The 19432-nt window shown below is 41.1% G+C and overlaps 1 protein-coding gene across 1 annotated transcript in view; it reads right to left on the bottom strand.

Annotated features, from left to right (window-relative positions):
• Positions 1 to 19432, bottom strand: part of SYTL5 (synaptotagmin like 5) — a 131757-nt gene that overhangs the window by 52801 nt on the left and 59524 nt on the right. Inside the window, exons 6-10 of the mRNA XM_060137060.1 lie at positions 10958 to 11099; positions 4980 to 5109; positions 3221 to 3327; positions 1576 to 1668; positions 688 to 753 (exon numbers count right to left, since the gene is read on the bottom strand). Coding sequence (XP_059993043.1) covers positions 688 to 753; positions 1576 to 1668; positions 3221 to 3327; positions 4980 to 5109; positions 10958 to 11099 — 538 coding nt within the window. The remainder of the gene's footprint in view (positions 1 to 687; positions 754 to 1575; positions 1669 to 3220; positions 3328 to 4979; positions 5110 to 10957; positions 11100 to 19432) is intronic.

A 19432-nucleotide genomic window follows, 5' to 3' on the forward strand; every position in this document is an offset into this window, starting at 1 on the left:
TTAGGTAACTGTGCCTTGAGTTCACAAGGGTGGAACAGTTCTTGGAGCTTTTGGAGATGCTGTTTCTGGGTTATAATCCCCAATTGGGCTCCAATAAAATTTCCCATTTCTTTCTTAGACCGACTGATTAATTTTTTTGTTGACAACATAAAGCCAAGATTTCGAGATTATTAGTCTGAGGACCTCTCCACCATACCTCACTGCCTCCTTGTATCACTGACTTGTATCTACACCACATTCCTCTGTTGCCACTTCTTCAAAGAGGGTCCTCTGTAAGCATGACATCCATACATAGAAAAGACAGTTTAAGAACCCACAACTGCTGAAGCTTGGGAGAAACTGAAGAAGTTACAGAAATTTTACTACTAACCAAACTTCACGCTCTTAACCAAGCCAATGCTGTGAGTTAAACAGAGATGTTTACTCTAAAGGTGGCTTGTTCGTGGTAAATCATTTTAGACCATGTATCTTTTCACTGTTCCTCAGATTCTAATGTTTAACAAATGTTCTTTCTTTGGAATACCTGGATTCCGATCATGTAATTTACCTTTTAAAAGAGAACCTCTGGTTAACTGTATACAAGCCAGAAAGAGATAAATGCTGGAAAAATTGCCTACCTAATTAGAGTCCCTGTACCATGAACTTTGTGAAGTGTGGTTGGAAAAAAGGAAAAGCTTGAACACTCACAGTGTCTGAGTCAGCGTCAGGCACACTTAGGTAGGTCCACTTCCTGTCAGAGCCTGCTTGAGAATTCTTTAAGGAAGCCACCCAAAGGTCAAAAGAAAAAAGGGTATTAGAGCAACAGACAGAAATCAGAGAAGCAAAGACAAGACTTGTAGGCATATAGATGGGTATAAGGACACGGGAGCTCCTAAAGCTCTCTCAAAGAAGGGTTCAAACACCAAAGTAAGAAGGGATTTTATTCCGCAGGCAGTGGAAAGCTATGGACTTGATGTGTGAGTAGGAGAGAAACCTACTTGGGTACATGTTTTAGGAAAGTGACTGGCGGTAGAGTAGAGGATAGTTGGGGAGTTGAGAGAATGGTGGCAGGGAAATTTAACAGCTGAGAACTGAGATAATTCATAGGCTTCCGCTGATGAGACCCTGAACTAGGGAGTGATAGGTTTTAAAACATGGGTGAGGGGCTTCCCTGGTGGCGCAGTGGTTGAGAGTCCGCCTGCCGATGCAGGGGACACGGGTTCGTGCCCCGGTCCGGGAAGATCCTACATGCCGCAGAGCGGCTGGGCCCGACAGCCATGGCCGCTGAGCCTGCGCGTCCGGAGCCTGTGCTCCGCAACGGGAGAGGCCACAACAGTGAGAGGCCCGCGTACCGCAAAAAAAAAACCTGGGTGAGGAGAGGTTTTTAAAGTAGGAGAGGGAAGGAATCAGAAGCCTTAGGAAAAGCCACCACAAAATTTGAGTGAAAACTACTCTGTGGACAAAGAGCAAGCAGGAGACTATAATGACTTTTAAATCACTATCACGCGCTTTTGAAGAACATTATTCTCTCCTTTGGAAATGCACAGAAAATCACCGGAGGAAGACTCTTCCAGTGCATGCTAGAGAATTGCTTACGGCTGACAGGCCACTTGCTAGACTGTGGGTGTTTGCAGAAAACCGAGAGGACGCTAAGTCATCAATGCCTTCTTCTGTCTCTTCCAAGTAGTCCTAAGGAAGGATGGGAAAAAATATCAGTGGTTTGGTTTATTTCTTTCCTAGAAAGTCTTTTCACTTAAAAAACCACTTTCTTAAATACTTGAAAAATCAGATACAAATATCTAGAAATCACCCCATTCCTAGGTTTTTCTCTTTTGCCTTCCACTCTGATGGTACCTGAACTGCACCATCAGAGGATTGGGGTCTCCTTCCTAGGGATGCTTGCCTTAAGGAAAGGATACGAAATTTGGAATCACACAGACCTCGGCGTTCAATTCCTACCTCCCTGCTCACTAAAATGATTCACTTTGAGCAATGTACTTAAAGTTATTTTTTAATTTAAAAAATTGGGGCACATTTGTGTGTGTGTATATATACCGTCAAAATGGGGAAATGTATCTTGAAAATCTCTCCAATAGAATAAACTATTTTAGATACTAGATTCTTGTCCAAAATCCCAGATTCTACTTTTCTTCTCCCACTGTTTTTTTCCTGGTTATTTAAGTAATACATTTTTATAGCAAAAAGTTTAAGCAATGTAGATAAATTTCAAGTAATATAAAAAACTTATATCTCCACTAACATTAATGATCAAACTTAAAAAATTTTTGATGGTATGGATAGGATACAAACACATACACATACACACACACAAATGGATTATATCATGCATACTTTTTTTTTTTTAAATCATGGACACCTTTCTTTTTTGCTTCTCCTCTCTTCCCTGGCACTCCTCTCACCCCCACATGTGAAACTAATATTTTACACCCTGTTGGAATTACATTCTCTTTTATTTGATGCTCCATATAAGTGAGGTCACACGGTATTCGTCTTTCTGACTTATTTCACTTAGCATAACGCCCTAGAGGTTCATCCATGTTGTTGCGAATGGCAGGATTTTATTCTTTTTTGTAGCTGAATAGTATTCCACTGTATACATATACCACAACTTCTTTACTCATTCATCTATTTACTGATGGACACTTAGGTTGTTTCCATGTTTTGGCTATTGTAAATAATACTGCAATGAACATGGGGGTGCAGATATCTTTACAAGTTAGTGTTTTCATTTTCTTCAGATAAATACTCAGAGGTAGAATTTCTGGAGCATATGGTAGTTCAAAATTTTGCAAATTTTTTTGAGGAACCTCCATACTGATTTCCATAGTGGCTGCACCCATTCACATTCCCACCAACAGTGCACAAGGGTTCCCTTTCCTCCACATCCACACTAACACTTGTTATCGCCAATCTTTCTTTTTTGAATTTTATCTTATTTATATTTTTTATACAGCAGGTTAATAGTTATCTATTTTATACATATTAGTGTATATATGTCAATCCCCATCTCCCAATTCATCCCACCACCACCCCACCCACCTGTTACCTTTTCTAAATTATTCTTTGGCTGTTTCTGTATGTTAGTTGTGAAGACTAATAGGAAGAAATTATTGTATATCCTCACTTCACTCTCAACTCATCCTCACCTCAAAGTGGACAGGTTTGGAACAAGATTGTGCCCTTTCTTCATGATCATTAGACTCTTCCGCACCCAACTTACCAAGTCTTTGTCTGAAGCCCCAGGGACAGACTTGCTTCTTAGGCTTACAGTATCCTCTAAGTCTTCTGTAAATGACCCATTCAAATCTAACTCAGATCGACTCCGGTCTGGAGGAAGGAAAAGGAAAGATGTGAATCATCTTGTTTTGTTAGAAGGGTTCGCTTTTCATTGCGAATGTTTCATCGTTATTCCAATTCTTTCTCGGCATAGGGCATAGACAGTGTCATGAAAGCAACAGAGTCAGTAACTTCGTGCTGTTTATGCTAACATACTTCCATTTTTTTTCATACTTCCATTTTTTTTCATACTTCCATTTTTTAACAGTATTTTGAAATTTCCTTGGACTGACTTACCAACACTGATGTGTTCATTTCTCCTTTGAGCATAGGAGGGCAAATGCTCTACTATAAAATACTAACGTTTTAAGCTGCTTCTGCTTTGCTCATACACTTTGGAAAACTCTCACAGGATGGGCCCTTAAGCTTACCAAAAAAATAAAACATTAACCATTCTTTATTTAAATATTTAGAGAATCTACTGTGTTTTCATATTTGACATAAAATGCAATGAAATATACAGCAAGTTCCTTTCACACAAAAAGGGAGTGGCTGTAGGGAAACTGAGAGGCAGTTCTATTTCTTTAGGCACCAGAACGTTCTTTCATGAGCAGAATTTCTTGCTTTTAAAAATATAAAGAACAATGCAAAACTCAGTAATGCTGTGGATAGCTTACCAGGACACAGTTTATTTCCATAAAACAGTTCTATGTCAAAGCACTGCTGAGATAGAATAGTGGCTTATAAATGAGAAAGACTGAAGACAGCAAGAGAGCAATTAAGTTTGAAATGATAAATGACACAGAACTGCTTAGCGTAGCACCTGACACAGAGTATGTACTCCAAACACAGGAGCTATTGAGTAGAAGTAGTAGAAATGCACTCTATGAGGTTGGCTACTTTAAAATTTTTCATTTAACGGGTGAACCGATTGTCTAGTCCTGAACAAAATGCAACAATAAGCATGTACATTTAGACAACCCTTCAGAGCTACCTAGCTGGGAGAGGCTCTCCAACTCAGCACAGAGAATCCAGCCTTAGGCTTTAGGTAAATATCATCAAGTAAGTGGCAATTTCTTTCTGTTGAGGATTTTGTCATGATTTCAAATCTACACGTGGGACACAAACTTCCTAATTATGACATGTTTCTCTAAAGAGGTTCCTTATTCGTAGGTAATAAGATCGCAACATAAATAATCTCTGCTTCACAGGGTTGTTGTGATACTGAAGTGAAATGATACTTTTGAAGGTGTCATACAAATGAAAAGGGTTATTAATAATCCCTTAACGTTGCTTGCAAAGAACTCTTCATTTAAACCATGGAATAATGATTAATCTGTCAAGATACAGGGCACTTCTGACGCCCATATCAATGGAACTATCATTTTCTTGAACCCTGGGCATCTGTCTTTATCTTTTGTATCAAATGGCCCAGCTGTATTTCCTGCACTCCTCTACTGACATTTGGTATAGCTCGGACACCTGGCAGTGATGACTGTATACTGTATACTCCCGCCAAATCCAAGAGTCATGGATTTTGCATGGAATGCAAGAGGCTTTTCAGCAGTTCTTATGGAGTGGGCCTCCCTCCATGAATGATTATTTTCTAAGGCATGAAACATCCATTTAATGCCACACAAGGGAGTCAACTCCACCCGATTTATTCATGTTTACAACACAGTAGTCATGTGGCAAATACCCACCTGAGGAGAGGGAGGCCGTGGACACTGCTATGGAAGGTGCGCCGGAAGTTTTTCGGTGATGACTCTTCGTGTGATCCTCAGAGGTGCTTTCAGTGGCAGCCAAATCCATGGAATTTTCAAAACCGTGTTCCTTCTCACAAAGTAGAAATGAAAAAAAAAAACCCAAACCCGTTAGATTGACTGTAACTGACTTCCAAATCCTTCCATATAAATATATACCAGTATAACCGCATCTATGTCTATTACTCTTCAGGAGGAGCAAGCTGATATCTGGAGTCCATATAACACTAAAACTTACTATCAATAATTACTCTCTAAAATATATACTAAGAGGTTTGCTAACTAGCACAAAAGGTGTTTGAAATAATTATTCATTGACAAAATGAGTGAGTGTTCTAACATATGGTTAGCAGGAAAGTTGGTATTAATACAAGTACCTCCAAACTTAAACGAACTATGTATAAGAATCTGGCAAGCTTCATAGCCTCAGAGTAGTGCTCGGGGTTAGAACTCTGTTTGGTCCCACATTTGTCCTCACGGTCAACACGTTCTCTCCTCAACCACCCCTTACTTCCAGCACCCCTCACTTAACAGAAGACCATGCCACCTTTCTCATCTAGTAAGCTGGATGATCAGAACATGGTCGCTTACGTCATTATGGGAATGAAATTTCAGGCAAGGCACTTACTAAAGTTCATAAAAGGATAAAGAATGGGGACTTCCCCAGCTTACAGGAATAGGTGATTTATTTTATTTTTTTTGGAACCTGCTTGCTAATACACGCTTGTGCATGTGACAGAATTCAGACACTTACTTTCATTATAAAGGAAAATTCTGTCCCGACTTTGCCTGTGCCCATAGGGGCTTCACAACTACATCATTCCAAATTTGCTTGAGTTTTGAAAAACTAATTTTGGGCTTCTGAGAACTGGGCTGAGGTTAAGTTTCCATGAAAATGATACCACGGTGTGATAACGATCGAACCTAAGAGAGACTCTTTCGTTCCCCCTTCAAAAGTCCTACAGAAAGCCATTCCCTTCTTGTTGCCCTAACCTTACCCCATACCTTAGACACCGAGGAGACGTTAATGAACTCATTCGGGAAAGATGGAACTCTCACTTCCTTAGCGTGCAAATCAATGCAGCTTCAATACAGACTGGTTTTGATCTTTGAGTATCCTCCAACACATACTACCTGTAGCAGGAGGAATCTGGCTCCTAACTTTTCTAATTGCTACAGACCACTAAGGTTTATCAAAAGACTGTGATGGAGGTCAAAGGGATAGGTCCGTTTTCAACACCTCTTCAAAACGTTGGTCACACATGGATTTCTCCAAAGAAGCAAGACCAACTTGCAATTACGTTGACAGCAAAGTTTCGAACTGGCACCCTGAAGCATCATTAATATTGAGCACTAACAGGCCAATTAATACTGTACAGTGATGAACATGTAACATATACCCTGAAGATTCAGGATGTGAAGCCTAAAATTAATAAGTTACATCACAGCAGAGGACAGGTTAGAGACTTTCATGTTCTAAGAGTTTTCCATTTTAAAAATGTACTTCTCACATACTAAGGCAGACAAGAACACTGAAACAAAGAGATGCTGAGAAATGGGAGAACTCGAGAAGCTGTGACCTCGATCGTCATCTAATTCTACGTAGGTCTTCCCTTCATCATGAAAGAGCAAACCTGTTTCATACAGTACTGTGCTGTATTAAGTCTATTCAACAGAAAATATTTCTCTTTGTGTCTCTTTTTGTCTTAGAAAAGACCACCTAGATCAGCTGGAATGCAAAAGTGAGATCAATATAGACACTGCCTATATATATGTATGTATACACGGTTGTAGGGAATTTCTGTTAGGGAAACCTAGGTGTTGCTTAATAAAGTATTCTTGTATTTGCAGCAACATGGATACAACTAGAGATTATCATACTAAGTGAAGTCAGAAAGATAAATACCATAAGATATCACTTATATATGAAATCTAAAATATGACACAAATGAACCTACCTATGAAACAGAAACAGACTTACAGACATAGAGAACAGACTTATAGTTGCCAAGGGGGTGGGGGTTGGGGGAGGGATGGACTAGGAGTTTGGGGTTAGCAGATGTAAGCTCTTACATATAGAATGGATAAACAACAAGGTCCTACTGTACAGCACAGAGAACTATAGCCAGTATCCTACAACAAAGCATAATGGCTATTCGGGGTCTTCTGTGTTTCCATACAAATTGTGAAATGTTTTGCTCTAGTTCTGTGAAAAATGCCAGTGGTAGTTTGATAGGGATTGCACTGAATCTGTAGATTGCTTTGGGTAGTGTAGTCATTTTCACAATGTTGATTCTTCCAATCCAAGAACATGGTATATCCGTTTTTCTTTCTCAAGACAGCCAAAGCAATCTTGAGAAAGAAAAACGGAGCTGGAGGAATCAGACTCCATGACTTCAGACTATACTACAAAGCTACAGTCATCAAGACAGTATGGTACTGGCACAAAAACAGAAATATAGATCAATGGAACAGGAAAGAAAGCCCAGAGATAAACCCATGCACATATGGTCACCTTATTTTTGATAAAGGAGGCAAGAATATACAATGGAGAAAAGACAGCCTCTTCAATAAGTGGTGCTGGGAAAACTGGACAGCTACATGTAAAAGAATGAAATTAGAACACTTCCTAACACCATACACAAAAATAAACTCAAAATGGATTAAAGACCTAAATGTAAGGCCAGACACTATCAAACTCTTAGAGGAAAACATAGGTACAACACTCTATGACATAAATCACAGCAAGATGCTTTTTGACCCACCTCCTAGAGAAATGGAAATAAAAATAAACAAATGGGACCTAATGAAACTTCAAAGCTTTTGCACAGCAAAGGAAACCATAAACAAGACCAAAAGACAACCCTCAGAATGGGAGAAAATATTTGCAAATGAAGCAATTGACAAAGGATTAATCTCCAAAATTTACAAGCAGCTCACGCAGCTCAGTATCAAAAAAACAAACAACGCAATCCAAAAATGGGCAGAAGACCTAAATAGACATTTCTCCAAAGAAGATATACAGATTGCCAACAAACACATGAAACGATGCTCAATATCACTAATCATTAGAGAAATGCAAATCAAAACTACAACGAGGTATCACTTCACACCAGTCAGAATGGCCATCATCAAAAAATCTAGAAACAATAAATGCTGGAGAGGGTGTGGAGAAAAGGGAACCCTCTCGCACTGTTGGTGGGAATGTAAATTGATACAGCCGCTATGGAGAACAGTATGGAGGTTCCTTAAAAAACTAAAAATAGAACTACCATATGACCCAGCAATCCCACTACTGGGCATATACCCTGAGAAAACCATAATTCAACAAGAGACATGTACCACAATGTTCACTGCAGCTCTATTTACAACAGCCAGGACATGGAAGCAACCTAAGTGTCCATCGACAGATGAATGGGTAAAGAAGATGTGGCACATATATACAATGGGATATTACTCAGCCATAAAAAGAAACGAAATTGAGTTATTTGTAGTGAGGTGGATGGACCTAGAGTTTGTCATATAGAGCGAAGTAAGTCTGAAAGAGAAAAACAAATACCGTATGCTAACACATATATATGGAATCTAAAAAAAAAAAGATTCTGAAGAACGTAGGGGCAGGACAGGAATAAAGACGCAGATGTAGAGAATGGACTTGAGGACACGGGGACGGGGAAGGGTAAGCTGGGATAAAGTGAGAGAGTGACACGGGCGTATATACACTACCAAATGTAAAATAGATGGCTAGTGGGAAGCAGCTACATGGCACAGGGATATCAGCTCGGTGCTTTGTGACCACCTAGAGGGGTGGGATAGGGAGGGTGGGAGGGAGACGCACGAGGGAGGAGATATGGGGATGTATGTATATGTATAGCTGATTCACTTTGTTATACACTAGAAACTAACACACATTGTAAAGCAATTATACTCCAATAAAGATGTTAAAAAAAAACGTATAATGGGAAAGAATAAAAAAAGTATATATGTATAACTAAATCACTGTGCTGTCCAGCAGAAATTAACACAACGTTGTAAATCAACCATACTTCAATAAAATAAAAAAATAAAGAAATATTCATGTAAAGGCTGTTAGTTTTGAGGGTACTAGCACATGACAAGGGTGATTCCCTCCCTCCCCCATCCCGCCAATGACGGTACTTAGGAAGGTAAGCCTTGTTTTGAGAACGAACTTGACTAACTTACTAGTTACTGGACTGATAGTCTGCTGCTACCCATGGGTACAGCTGTACCAGCTGTTCAATTTTTTTAAATACTTCTGTATCAGTTGGTAAACAGAGCTACTCCCAGTCCATCTCCCCTTCCCTGTGCTCCCCTCCTCCACAACCGTAGTTCTCCCCGCAATCCAGGATACTGCACGGCATGGAAGGGCCCCCAGGATGCTGCCCAACCTTGCGCCAGGGTCTGTTCTGATGGCTCAGTGCCCATGCCATACCAGTTGCTAAATATTTTGAATACCATTCCTTGTTAGGTTGCCAAAGCAGTGAGTGCAATCACCAACTGTGCACGCCCTTTTCTGGACGTACTGCTTGCTAAGCTTAGTATAAATATTGATAAAAGTTTAAATATGCCTTTTATCTTATCAGCAAATTTAGACTATAAGTATTTAAAGACACTTATTAATTATTATTCAATCTGTCTGAATGCCTTTTGGCTCTTCCTTAAAAATATCTATATTTGGATGCTCACAACCTCCATGTCTATCTCCCTGTTCCAAAGCTCAGTTTCTTGCCTGCAGTAATGCGATGGCCTCCTTCTTAACTGGCCTTCTGGCTTCCACTCTTATTTCCCTACAGCTGCTTCTCAGAAAAGCCCCCAGTTCCTGTATAAACAGAAGCCAGATGATCTCACTGGTCTGCTGAAAACCCTTCAACTGCCCCCGTCTTATCCAGAGTAAATGCCGAAGTGCATATGGTGGTCTCCAAGACCCTACCTGGCCCTACTACCCCTCTGAACTCATTTCCTAGTACTCCTCCCTTCGTTCACTCACAACAGCCACGCTGGCCTCCTTGTTTGTCCTTGAACACACCAGGTATGCTCTCACCTCAGGATCTTTGCACTGGCTGCTCCTCCAGGGGCATTAGAGATCTTTTCCACGCTGATGAAGTAAGGGCACTGACTATGCAAGATGGAGGTCAGCCATAAAGTGACTGGAACAACCTTCCTGTAATGTACTTGCTGAATATCAGTGCCGTCCCAGCATGGATGAAAACCTTGCCCCAGACTCCTGCATGGCTAATTCTTCCACTTCCTTCAAGTCTTTGCTTGACCAGGGCTTGGCATATAGTAGGCCCTCATTAAATACTGGCTGAATCAAAGAATTGTAGTTTGTATATAAAGATTTCTTAAATATAGATGTCAGCTATATATATGGAGTTTCCTGCTTAATCAAAAAATCTAGATGTTCATTCATTCAAAAGAACAGCTTACACACACACACACGCACACACACGTACACACACTATGCGATTTAAGTCTCCATTATGTGTTTATTTTAATGGATGTATAGAAAAGAAAACGATAAAAATATTTCAAGAGTCTAGGTTTCCTAATTTTAACGGGTTTGGAAAATTTTTAGAACAGTCAAGATCTTGACAAGCAACGTGGAAGATCAAAATCAGAGACTGCTGAACATTATTTATATTTTATTGAAACCGCATAGCCGTCGATACCCCCATCAAACAAGTTCCACCTTTGAACCTGCTCTTTCCCTTTCCTTCTCACTTGAGGCCTCCTGCCAGGAGCTAAGGATGCAGGAGGTTCAGTCCTGATAAAGAAGCATCTGTGTTAAACAAGATAAACAACATGGTCTCAGGTACAGAGAGCTGAAGCCCAGCCATGCCATGGTGGTGAGGCTTAGTCCCAGAAGGGGGAGTGTTCCTTCATATCCGTGTACTTACTCGACTGCTGACTGAGGTCACGCTGCGTGTGCTTGGCGCCGGTGACCTCTGAGTGACTGGGGTCACACCACTGCTCCGGATGCTCTTTGGAGTTCCAGGACCAGCTTCCTGCTCGTTGGAACCTGATGAACCAGTGCTTCCCCTAAGTGCGAAAGAATATTCTGACTTTAAAATGGAAGCAGAGCAGCGACGAAAGACACAGTCAGGGAAAAGCTTCCAAGAAAACAATGGCAACACGCGAACACCTTCAGGGGCTCATGTGGTTCAACGTCATTTGTCTGACTCCAGGGTCTTCGTAATTGAACTTACCTCTCCACCCTTTTTTCTTCCCACTGCTCACCAGCACACTCCCAGCCAGCCCAGGTTCCCTACAATTTTTTCAGCTTACCATGCTCGTGCTCATGCTTCCACTTCTAAGGCTTTTGCTCACGTTCTCCCCACCTGATACGCCCTATTTGCCATTCTCTGTTTATCCAAATCTTCCCCATCCTTCAAGGGCCAAATGAAGTCCAGCCTCCCCAGTCATGCCTTCCCTGTCTATCACAGGCCTTGTCAACCTCTGCTCTACTCAATTTCTGGTAATTTACAGTCTTTGCCAAACTATGTAGAAGTTGCCTACACAATGTCTTGTTTGGTCTTTAACAGATACGTGGGCGTTGGCGCCTCTTTCAACTGTGACCTCCTTGGGGACAGAGTTGATGACATATTTACCATGATATCTCTAGCGGCTTCACAATATCTTGGTGCACAGGAAGCACTTGGTACCTATGTAATCAAAGACTGGCAATTATATTTTCTCAGTGTTGTTTTTAGTGACTGACTCATGGCACACATTTAATGAATGTAGGATAAAAATAATGACATTTTGTAAATGGGTTTGATTCACTTTCATGTTTGCTAAACCTGATTCAATGCCATTCAATAATGATTAATGAAAAAACAGTTCCTGCCTGGAGGTGATCACAATTTTCTTATTAAATGGAGCTTCGTAAGTAAATAAGTTTTGACAAATTAGTTTAAGAGAAGTGTTTGTTCTTCTTTTATTCTTTGTTCTCAGTGAGTACAAAATATGCTAAATGGGAAAATATAAGCCCTTATGAATTTCACTCTTTCAGTTACTGTTTTAATAAGTTATAAGTGCACCTATAATAATAAACATCTTCTTGTTAAAGCACAATAGTGATTAGTGCTCACAGTTGAGCCAATAAGAGGAGAGACTTATAGGAATACAGGAAGGGGACTTTTTAAAAAGAATGATGGCGCACGGGTCATTACTAGAAGATAAATCTGGCAGAAGAAAGAATCAGCAATGACCAGCGGAGCTGTCAACCACAGCTTGTAAGTGTTTTCAAGGCTCTGCACCAGAGAAGCCACCAAAACCAAATATGTCCTAATTGATACGAGAAGCCACCAACACTCTCGATAATTATGCAAATAGCAGCTGCATTTACTGAGTATTTTCTAGGTGGTTGACACTCCCCATTCCGCAACATCCATGTTAAAAAAAAAAAAAGGGATTAACATCCCTATTTTGAAGATAAAGAAACTGAGTCTTGGAGAGGTTAAGCAATTACTGCATACGTGCACGCGTGTGTGTGTGTGCATACACGACAGAGTTAGTATATGACAAAGTCAGGATAAAAACAGAATTGTCTGCTTATCCAAAGCCTACACTCATGCTCATGCTAGTTTCTCACATTGCTTATTCATCATTTCACCAAGATCAAACTGTCACAACCAGGCAGGTTCTACATGGACGGAATGTAGAAGAAGGATGCTATCAAGAAGAAGATAACGAAAGGATCAGAGACCCGAGAGTTTGTTTCTTACAATTCGACTAAGAGAGCTAGGAAAATTTTCTGGGTAGGAGTCTTTCGATACTACACAGAAACAGAGCCTGCTGCTTCTTTCTAGAAGCAGTACTTTGAATAAATTATAGTACTATGCACTCTGCCCAGGAGGGGTCTATGACTGTGTCTTTTGAGTCTAACAACAAGAAAATACAATTTTGTGATTAAGTACATTGATACAATTTGAAATTCTCAGTTCCTTGGTGATTTACCTGAGTCCTCCTATCTCGGGTGCTACAGTTCTACATGTGACAACAGTTAAATATATTCATACCTTTCCCAAGTGATGCTACTTATTCTCAGAAGTCCAACTTAGAAGGGTCTTAGAGACCTACCCAGTGATCCTGCCCTGTGTTCATAGGTTCTCTACTCTTATAACAATACTACCACAAAAATCTCTCTCCCTCCTGTTTTAGGTAAAATCTCCTTAAAAAATAAAGGCTAGGACTGGATCTTGCAGAAAGGAGCCCAGACGTTATGATCCAAGGGGATTTATGTGGGTATTTCTGCTTGTGTCTGTGCTGAAGGTCCTCTCAGACCCAGGTAGTTTTGGAAAAGTCCCCATCACGGATTAGCCTTGCTAGGACCCAAAGTCCTACTTATGTGGAAGCTCTGGCAGAAGTTGATTAATTGTGGTGATGACATTCAAGAGGCTATCCTGTAATAAGGAAAAAAGTCTTGGGATCATAAGCCAGCTACTGGAAATTACTGTTGCCAGAAGCATTATCTCAAAAATGGCATATACTTTCACATTTATCCCTGACATTCACTGTGAGCTTCTTAAAAATATTTTCCTCTCAGTTGAATGTTTCAGTTGATTAAACTAGAAAAGACTTAGTCTAATGAGGCGGAATATCATAAATATTTGGGTGCCAACTCTTTTAGACATTATGTAAAATCTGACATAAAATACATGAATCTTCACCTCTTAAATAGAAAGAGGATAAAAGCTTCCTCAAGCCTAAATTAGAGAAATTTAAAGTTCAATTAAGAAAGAGCTATTTCTGATCCCGATATCTTGTTACTGATATTTAAATTAGAAGTATTAGAAATCAGTGCTACCAAACCTTGAAGTTGAACTCGGCTTAGGGGGAAACCGACAAGAAAAAGATACATTTATCTCGTTCTAATAGGGCCCGAAGTATGGGGAATATGACACTGTCTGGGGAGCTTGGAAATTCTGAGTTACTTGAAAAACACATTCCCTAGGGTAAAAAAGAGTGTCATTTACTTTAGCTTATGAGATGCTTTTTAAAAGCCTTCTGTTTTGTTATCTCTAATTTCATGCTGGCCCAAAACCTTGAAAATGGCTTCCTAGATATATCCATTTCTAGATAAAGAATCCAAGGATAGGGGACAGAGACTCTAATTTAACGAGTCGCCTTTCTGGTTTACAGAGAAGTCTCCCAGGAGTTGGAGCCCGGAAAGAATTTCCCAGGATTCAACCTTCCCAGAGCAGGCTGACAAGGTTGAGCCTGTGCCTACCTGGGTAAATGAATGCTCCCCTAATGACCAGCCGAAGGCAGCATTAACCTGAGAGATACGACACTCGCTGGGACAATGAGGCTAGGGCGTAACATGACACAGAGGTGGCATGACATTCGTTCTGCAGTTTACGCGCTGTCCTAACTTCTTTTGGTTATTTCAGATCTGAAATAAGTATGGAAGGGTCAGGCAAGGGAGGTTGTACTTAGAAAGTGACGCGAGCCTGTTAAATGGGAAAGAGGTGTTAAAAAGGAGAAACAAAAGGGAAAAAAGCTGTACGTGGCTCGACCTTCCAGTTTTTGGTGATCCCCAAATGCAATGTCTTTGTCAACACCGTCTTATGTGAGCTGGGTGGCCCTCACCCTTGGTTGCACATCGCAAACATCCGGGGAGGTTTGAAACATCCCGATGCCCAGGCCACACCCAAGACTAACCACATCAGAGCCTCTGGGCACGGGATCTAGGCATCCACGTGCTTTACCGCGGCTCCCGCGTCCCCTACCACCAGCCAAAGCTGACAAACACTGGCCTAAACTGTGGATGAGTTTAAATTCATTGATCTCAGGCACCTCTCCAACCGCCTTGTCGTTTCCTCTCACAGCACGACTTTCTTTATTCAGCACGGTGCTCGCATCAAGAGAGCGGAGCTGTCCTCACAGCTTAGATTGTGAGGAAGGGAAGGACGCTTTCTGTGTCAGTGAGTGGATGTATGGCATCAGGGGTCAGCAAGCTATGGCCCCTGTATCGAATTGGCCCACCACCTGTTCCTGGAGAGCCCACGAGCTAAGAGTGGTTTTACATTTTCAAGTGGTTGGGGGAAAAAAAAAACCCAAAACTCAAAAGAAGAATATTTTGTGACGTGAAAATTACGTGAAGCTCACGTTTCAGTGCCCATAAATAAACTTTTATTGTAATGCAGGCGTGCACAGTCACTTTTGGTTTTGTGTTCAGCTGCTTTCACGCGCCTGCCAACTACAAATTGGCGCTTGCCATCTGCCTCTACAAGGATGACGTCACTAACCACTGCAGGCACTGATCTCCAACACCCCCTGAAAGGAATTCAAGGTGGAGATCAGGAATGAGGCCCTCCGTGCTCTGGGAAAAACTGGCAGAACAGCTCTTCAGAGAGTTAGATATTTTCAGGAGAAGATTTGATGAGCCCAATTCTTGCATCTCTTTGTATCTAGGAAAGCACTAGAATCCTTCATGGTGACGTCTGCTCCTCGTGACTAGCAGCCAGCCTCTGCCAACATGTGCGCTTCACTGCACGTCCCCCTTCCCTAAAGTCACATAGTGCCCTGACCTTCCGCCTGCCTCTCTGCAGCACTTCCTCAGAGCTCTCTGAAATGCCGTCTCCAAGACGACAGACCTCATTTTGTCCCCAGTAAAACTTAACTCACAACTCTCAGGTTGTGCACTTTTTTTCAGTCGACACTACAACAGCACAGTGAGTAGTTGAGACAGAGACCATCTGGCTCACAAAGCCAAAAAATATTAACTATCTGTACCTTTACAGAAAAGTTTGTCGGCCCCTGTGCGTGTGTGTGCCTGACTACACAGGCACACACACACACAGGTGTGTGTGTCTCCATTTAAAAACCAAACTCTTTGGAGAGGTCAACACACCCCAAAGGAATGAATTTCTGGTACTGGTGTGTGTGTGTGTGTGTGTGTGTGTGTGTGTGTGTGTGTGTGTGTGTGTGTGTGTGTGTGTGTGTGTGTGTGTGTGTGTGTGTGTGTGTGTGTGTGTGTGTGTGTGTGTGTGTGTGTGTGTGTGTCTGTGTGTGTGTGTGTGTGTTATACTTAGGCACAAATGAACCATCCTAAGAGCTCTTGAACTCTGAATTAGAGAAGCAGATAAAAATGGAAGAAGTGGAAATTCATTAAGCAGTTTCTCTAGCTGCAGTTTCCTCTGAAGCCACTAGCTTTCTGGGGCTGAATTACACGTATTTTCCTTCCTTTTCCTTTTTGGAGAAAGGACAAATATAATACAATGTGGTAGGTGCTCAGTGAAATCCTGTTCGATGAATCTTAGTGTTAAGTATATAAAGAGGCTTTACCATTTGATTTACTAAAACAAAAGCTGATTTGTTTGATGGTTTTTAAATGTTTACGGTTTCCTCAATGAATCTGTTTCCTTTAAAAAGACTCTCTAAAATGGAGCAGACAGTCATTATGAGGGAAGGACTCTGGGTATGAGGGAAAAGAAAATTAAGAACAGGTAGAACTCTCAGTCTGATAATATTTTGGTCATTTACAATCACAACAAAATTCTGTTCCCATGTCTAGTTTCTAAAGAATGGCTGGGGCTTCCCTGGTGGCGCAGTGGTTGAGAGTCCGCCTGCTGATGCAGGGGACACGGGTTCGTGCCCCGGTCCGGGAAGATCCCACATGCCGCGGAGCGGCTGGGCCCGTGAGCCATGGCCGCTGAGCCTGCACGTCCGGAGCCTGTGCTCCGCAACGGGAGAGGCCACAACAGTGAGAGGCCCGCGTACCGCAAAAAAACAAACAAACAAAAAAAGAATGGCTGGAAGCCAGTTGGAGGGGAGGCCAGCAGCCATGCAAAACTTTGGGTGGACGAGAAGTCAGAGCAAGAAAACCAAGTGCCCTCCCCCGCTAGACAGCAAGGAAAGCAAGTGTTTAGCTGAACTTAGCTTTCAGCAACTAAATGGAACAAGCACTTACTCTGTACTTAGTAGTTCGGATTTGCTAAACTCTTGTTCTACCTGTAATGCTATGTTGTTTATAAGAAAAAAGTTACCAAGGAATCCAAAGCCATCCATATCCTGGTCCAATGAAGCTCTCCATCTCATCTCTTGTAAACCACATTTCAATTTTACACTCTAAAAACCCTGAACTGTTTGTTTTCTAGCACATGCAAAATTGCTTTATGCCTCTTTTCCTTTGCACTTTCTAGTTCCTCTATCTAGAATGTTCTTCTTACCTCTCTTCACCTGGCCAAGTCCTCCTCACGCCTTCAAACTGCTTAGGGGCCATCTGCATGAAGCTTCCCTGAATCCTCTGGAAGGTTAAATGCCTATCTCTGGTTTTCCCATAGCACACAGATATCTTTTTAGCAGGATACCATACTGTCTTGAAGTTATTTGTTCAGTCATCCCAACCTTCCCTGCCAAATTGGAAGTTCACGAACGGGTGGAAAAGTAGCATTAACTACGATCGTCCACATTTACCACTTGGCATATAGTGCTAGGCTAATAATGTTGGCAGAGCTTTGTGTTGAATTCATTTGTATAAATAAAATGCATAGGTGGGAAACAACTGGAGAAATGACAAGATAACAAGGAGGCGGATTCCGGCTTACAATCATCTGGCCACAAGGATAAGCAAGTCAAAAACCCAGTTTAGTTCAACCTAAGTATAGTGTCAAGGGTCTGGCTGAACTCCCGATCTCCATACTGCCTCACGTTATTGACGTTATAATAAGGAACGTCTCGGGCTTCCCTGGTGGCGCAGTGGTTGAGAGTTCGCCTGCCAATGCAGGGGACACGGGTTCGTGCCCCGGTCCGGGAAGATCCCACATGCCACGGAGCAGCTGGGCCCATGAGCCATGGCCGCTGAGCCTGCGCGTCCGGAGCCTGTGCTCCGCAATGGGAGAGGCCGTGACAGTGAGAGGCCCGCGTACCGAAAAAAAAAAACAACAAAAAAACGCAGAACAAGGTCATCATTAATAATTAGAAGTTTCCTATCAGTCCTCTTTCTTCTTTAAATCATATTTCCAGTCCACTTCCCCAAAGAGCTGTATCCTAATGTAATACATATTTATGCTATAAAGTCTTTTATTAATCATTCTGTCATACTTCTATATGACAAATACACCCATATGGTTTTAAATTCAATTTTTAAAACAATTTTCTGTGACTATAAGGTTGTCAGTATTTTTTTAAATCCTTTAGATTGAGTTATAGCTACAATCATTAATAATAAAGATACCTAGTAATAACCAAATTGCTTAAATATATGTAACTTTTGGTAAATAATTATTAAACATACCCAGTAGATTTTTGGAAATGAATCTATGAATGAGATGGCTGAGTAAGTGTATGATGGTACCTTGACTAAAGGAGGATTTCAGTCATTAATATTTTGAATTCTGTTTCGATTTGGCATAAATGTGTCTTAGAGGAAAACAGAGGCAAAACACTCTATGACATAAATCACAGCAAGATCCTTTTTGACCCACCTCCTAGAGAAATGGAAAGAGAAACAAAAATAAACAAATGGGACCTAATGAAACTTCAAAGCTTTTGCACAGCAAAGGAAACCATAAACAAGACCAAAAGACAACCCTCAGAATGGGAGCAAATATTTGCAAATGAAGCAACTGACAAAGGATTAATCTCCAAAATTTACAAGCAGCTCATGCAGCTCAATATCAAAAAAACAAACAACCCAATCCAAAAACGGGCAGAAGACCTAAACAGACATTTCTCCAAAGAAGATATACAGATTGCCAACAAACACATGAAAGAATGCTCAACATCATTCATCATTAGAGAAATGCAAATCAAAACTACAATGAGATATCATCTCACACTGGTCAGAATGGCCATCATCAAAAAAATCTAGAAACAATAAATGCTGGAGAGGGTGTGGAGAAAAGGGAACACTCTTGCACTGCTGGTGGGAATGTGAGTTGGTACAGCCACTATGGAGAACAGTATGGAGGTTCCTTAAAAAACTACAAACAGAACTACCATACGACCCAGCAATCCCACTACTGGGCATATACCCTGAGAAAACCATAATTCAAAAAGAGTCATGTACCAATATGTTCATTGCAGCTCTATGTACAATATCCAGGAGATGGAAACAACCTAAGTGTCCATCATCGGATGAATGGATAAAGAAGATGTGGCACATATATACAATGGAATATTACTCAGCCATAAAAAGAAACGAAATTGAGTTATTTGTAGTGAGGTGGATGAACCTAGAGTCTGTCATACAGAGTGAAGTAAGTCAGAAAGAGAAAGACAAATACCGTATGCTAACACATATATATGGAATCTAAGGAAAAAAATGTCATGAAGGACCTAGGGGTAAGACAGGAATAAAGACACAAACCTACTAGAGAATGGACTTGAGGGTATGGGGAGGGGAACAGTAAGCTGTGACAAAG

This window comes from Lagenorhynchus albirostris, chromosome X (assembly GCF_949774975.1).
Source record: "Lagenorhynchus albirostris chromosome X, mLagAlb1.1, whole genome shotgun sequence".
Lineage (NCBI taxonomy): Eukaryota > Metazoa > Chordata > Mammalia > Artiodactyla > Delphinidae > Lagenorhynchus > Lagenorhynchus albirostris.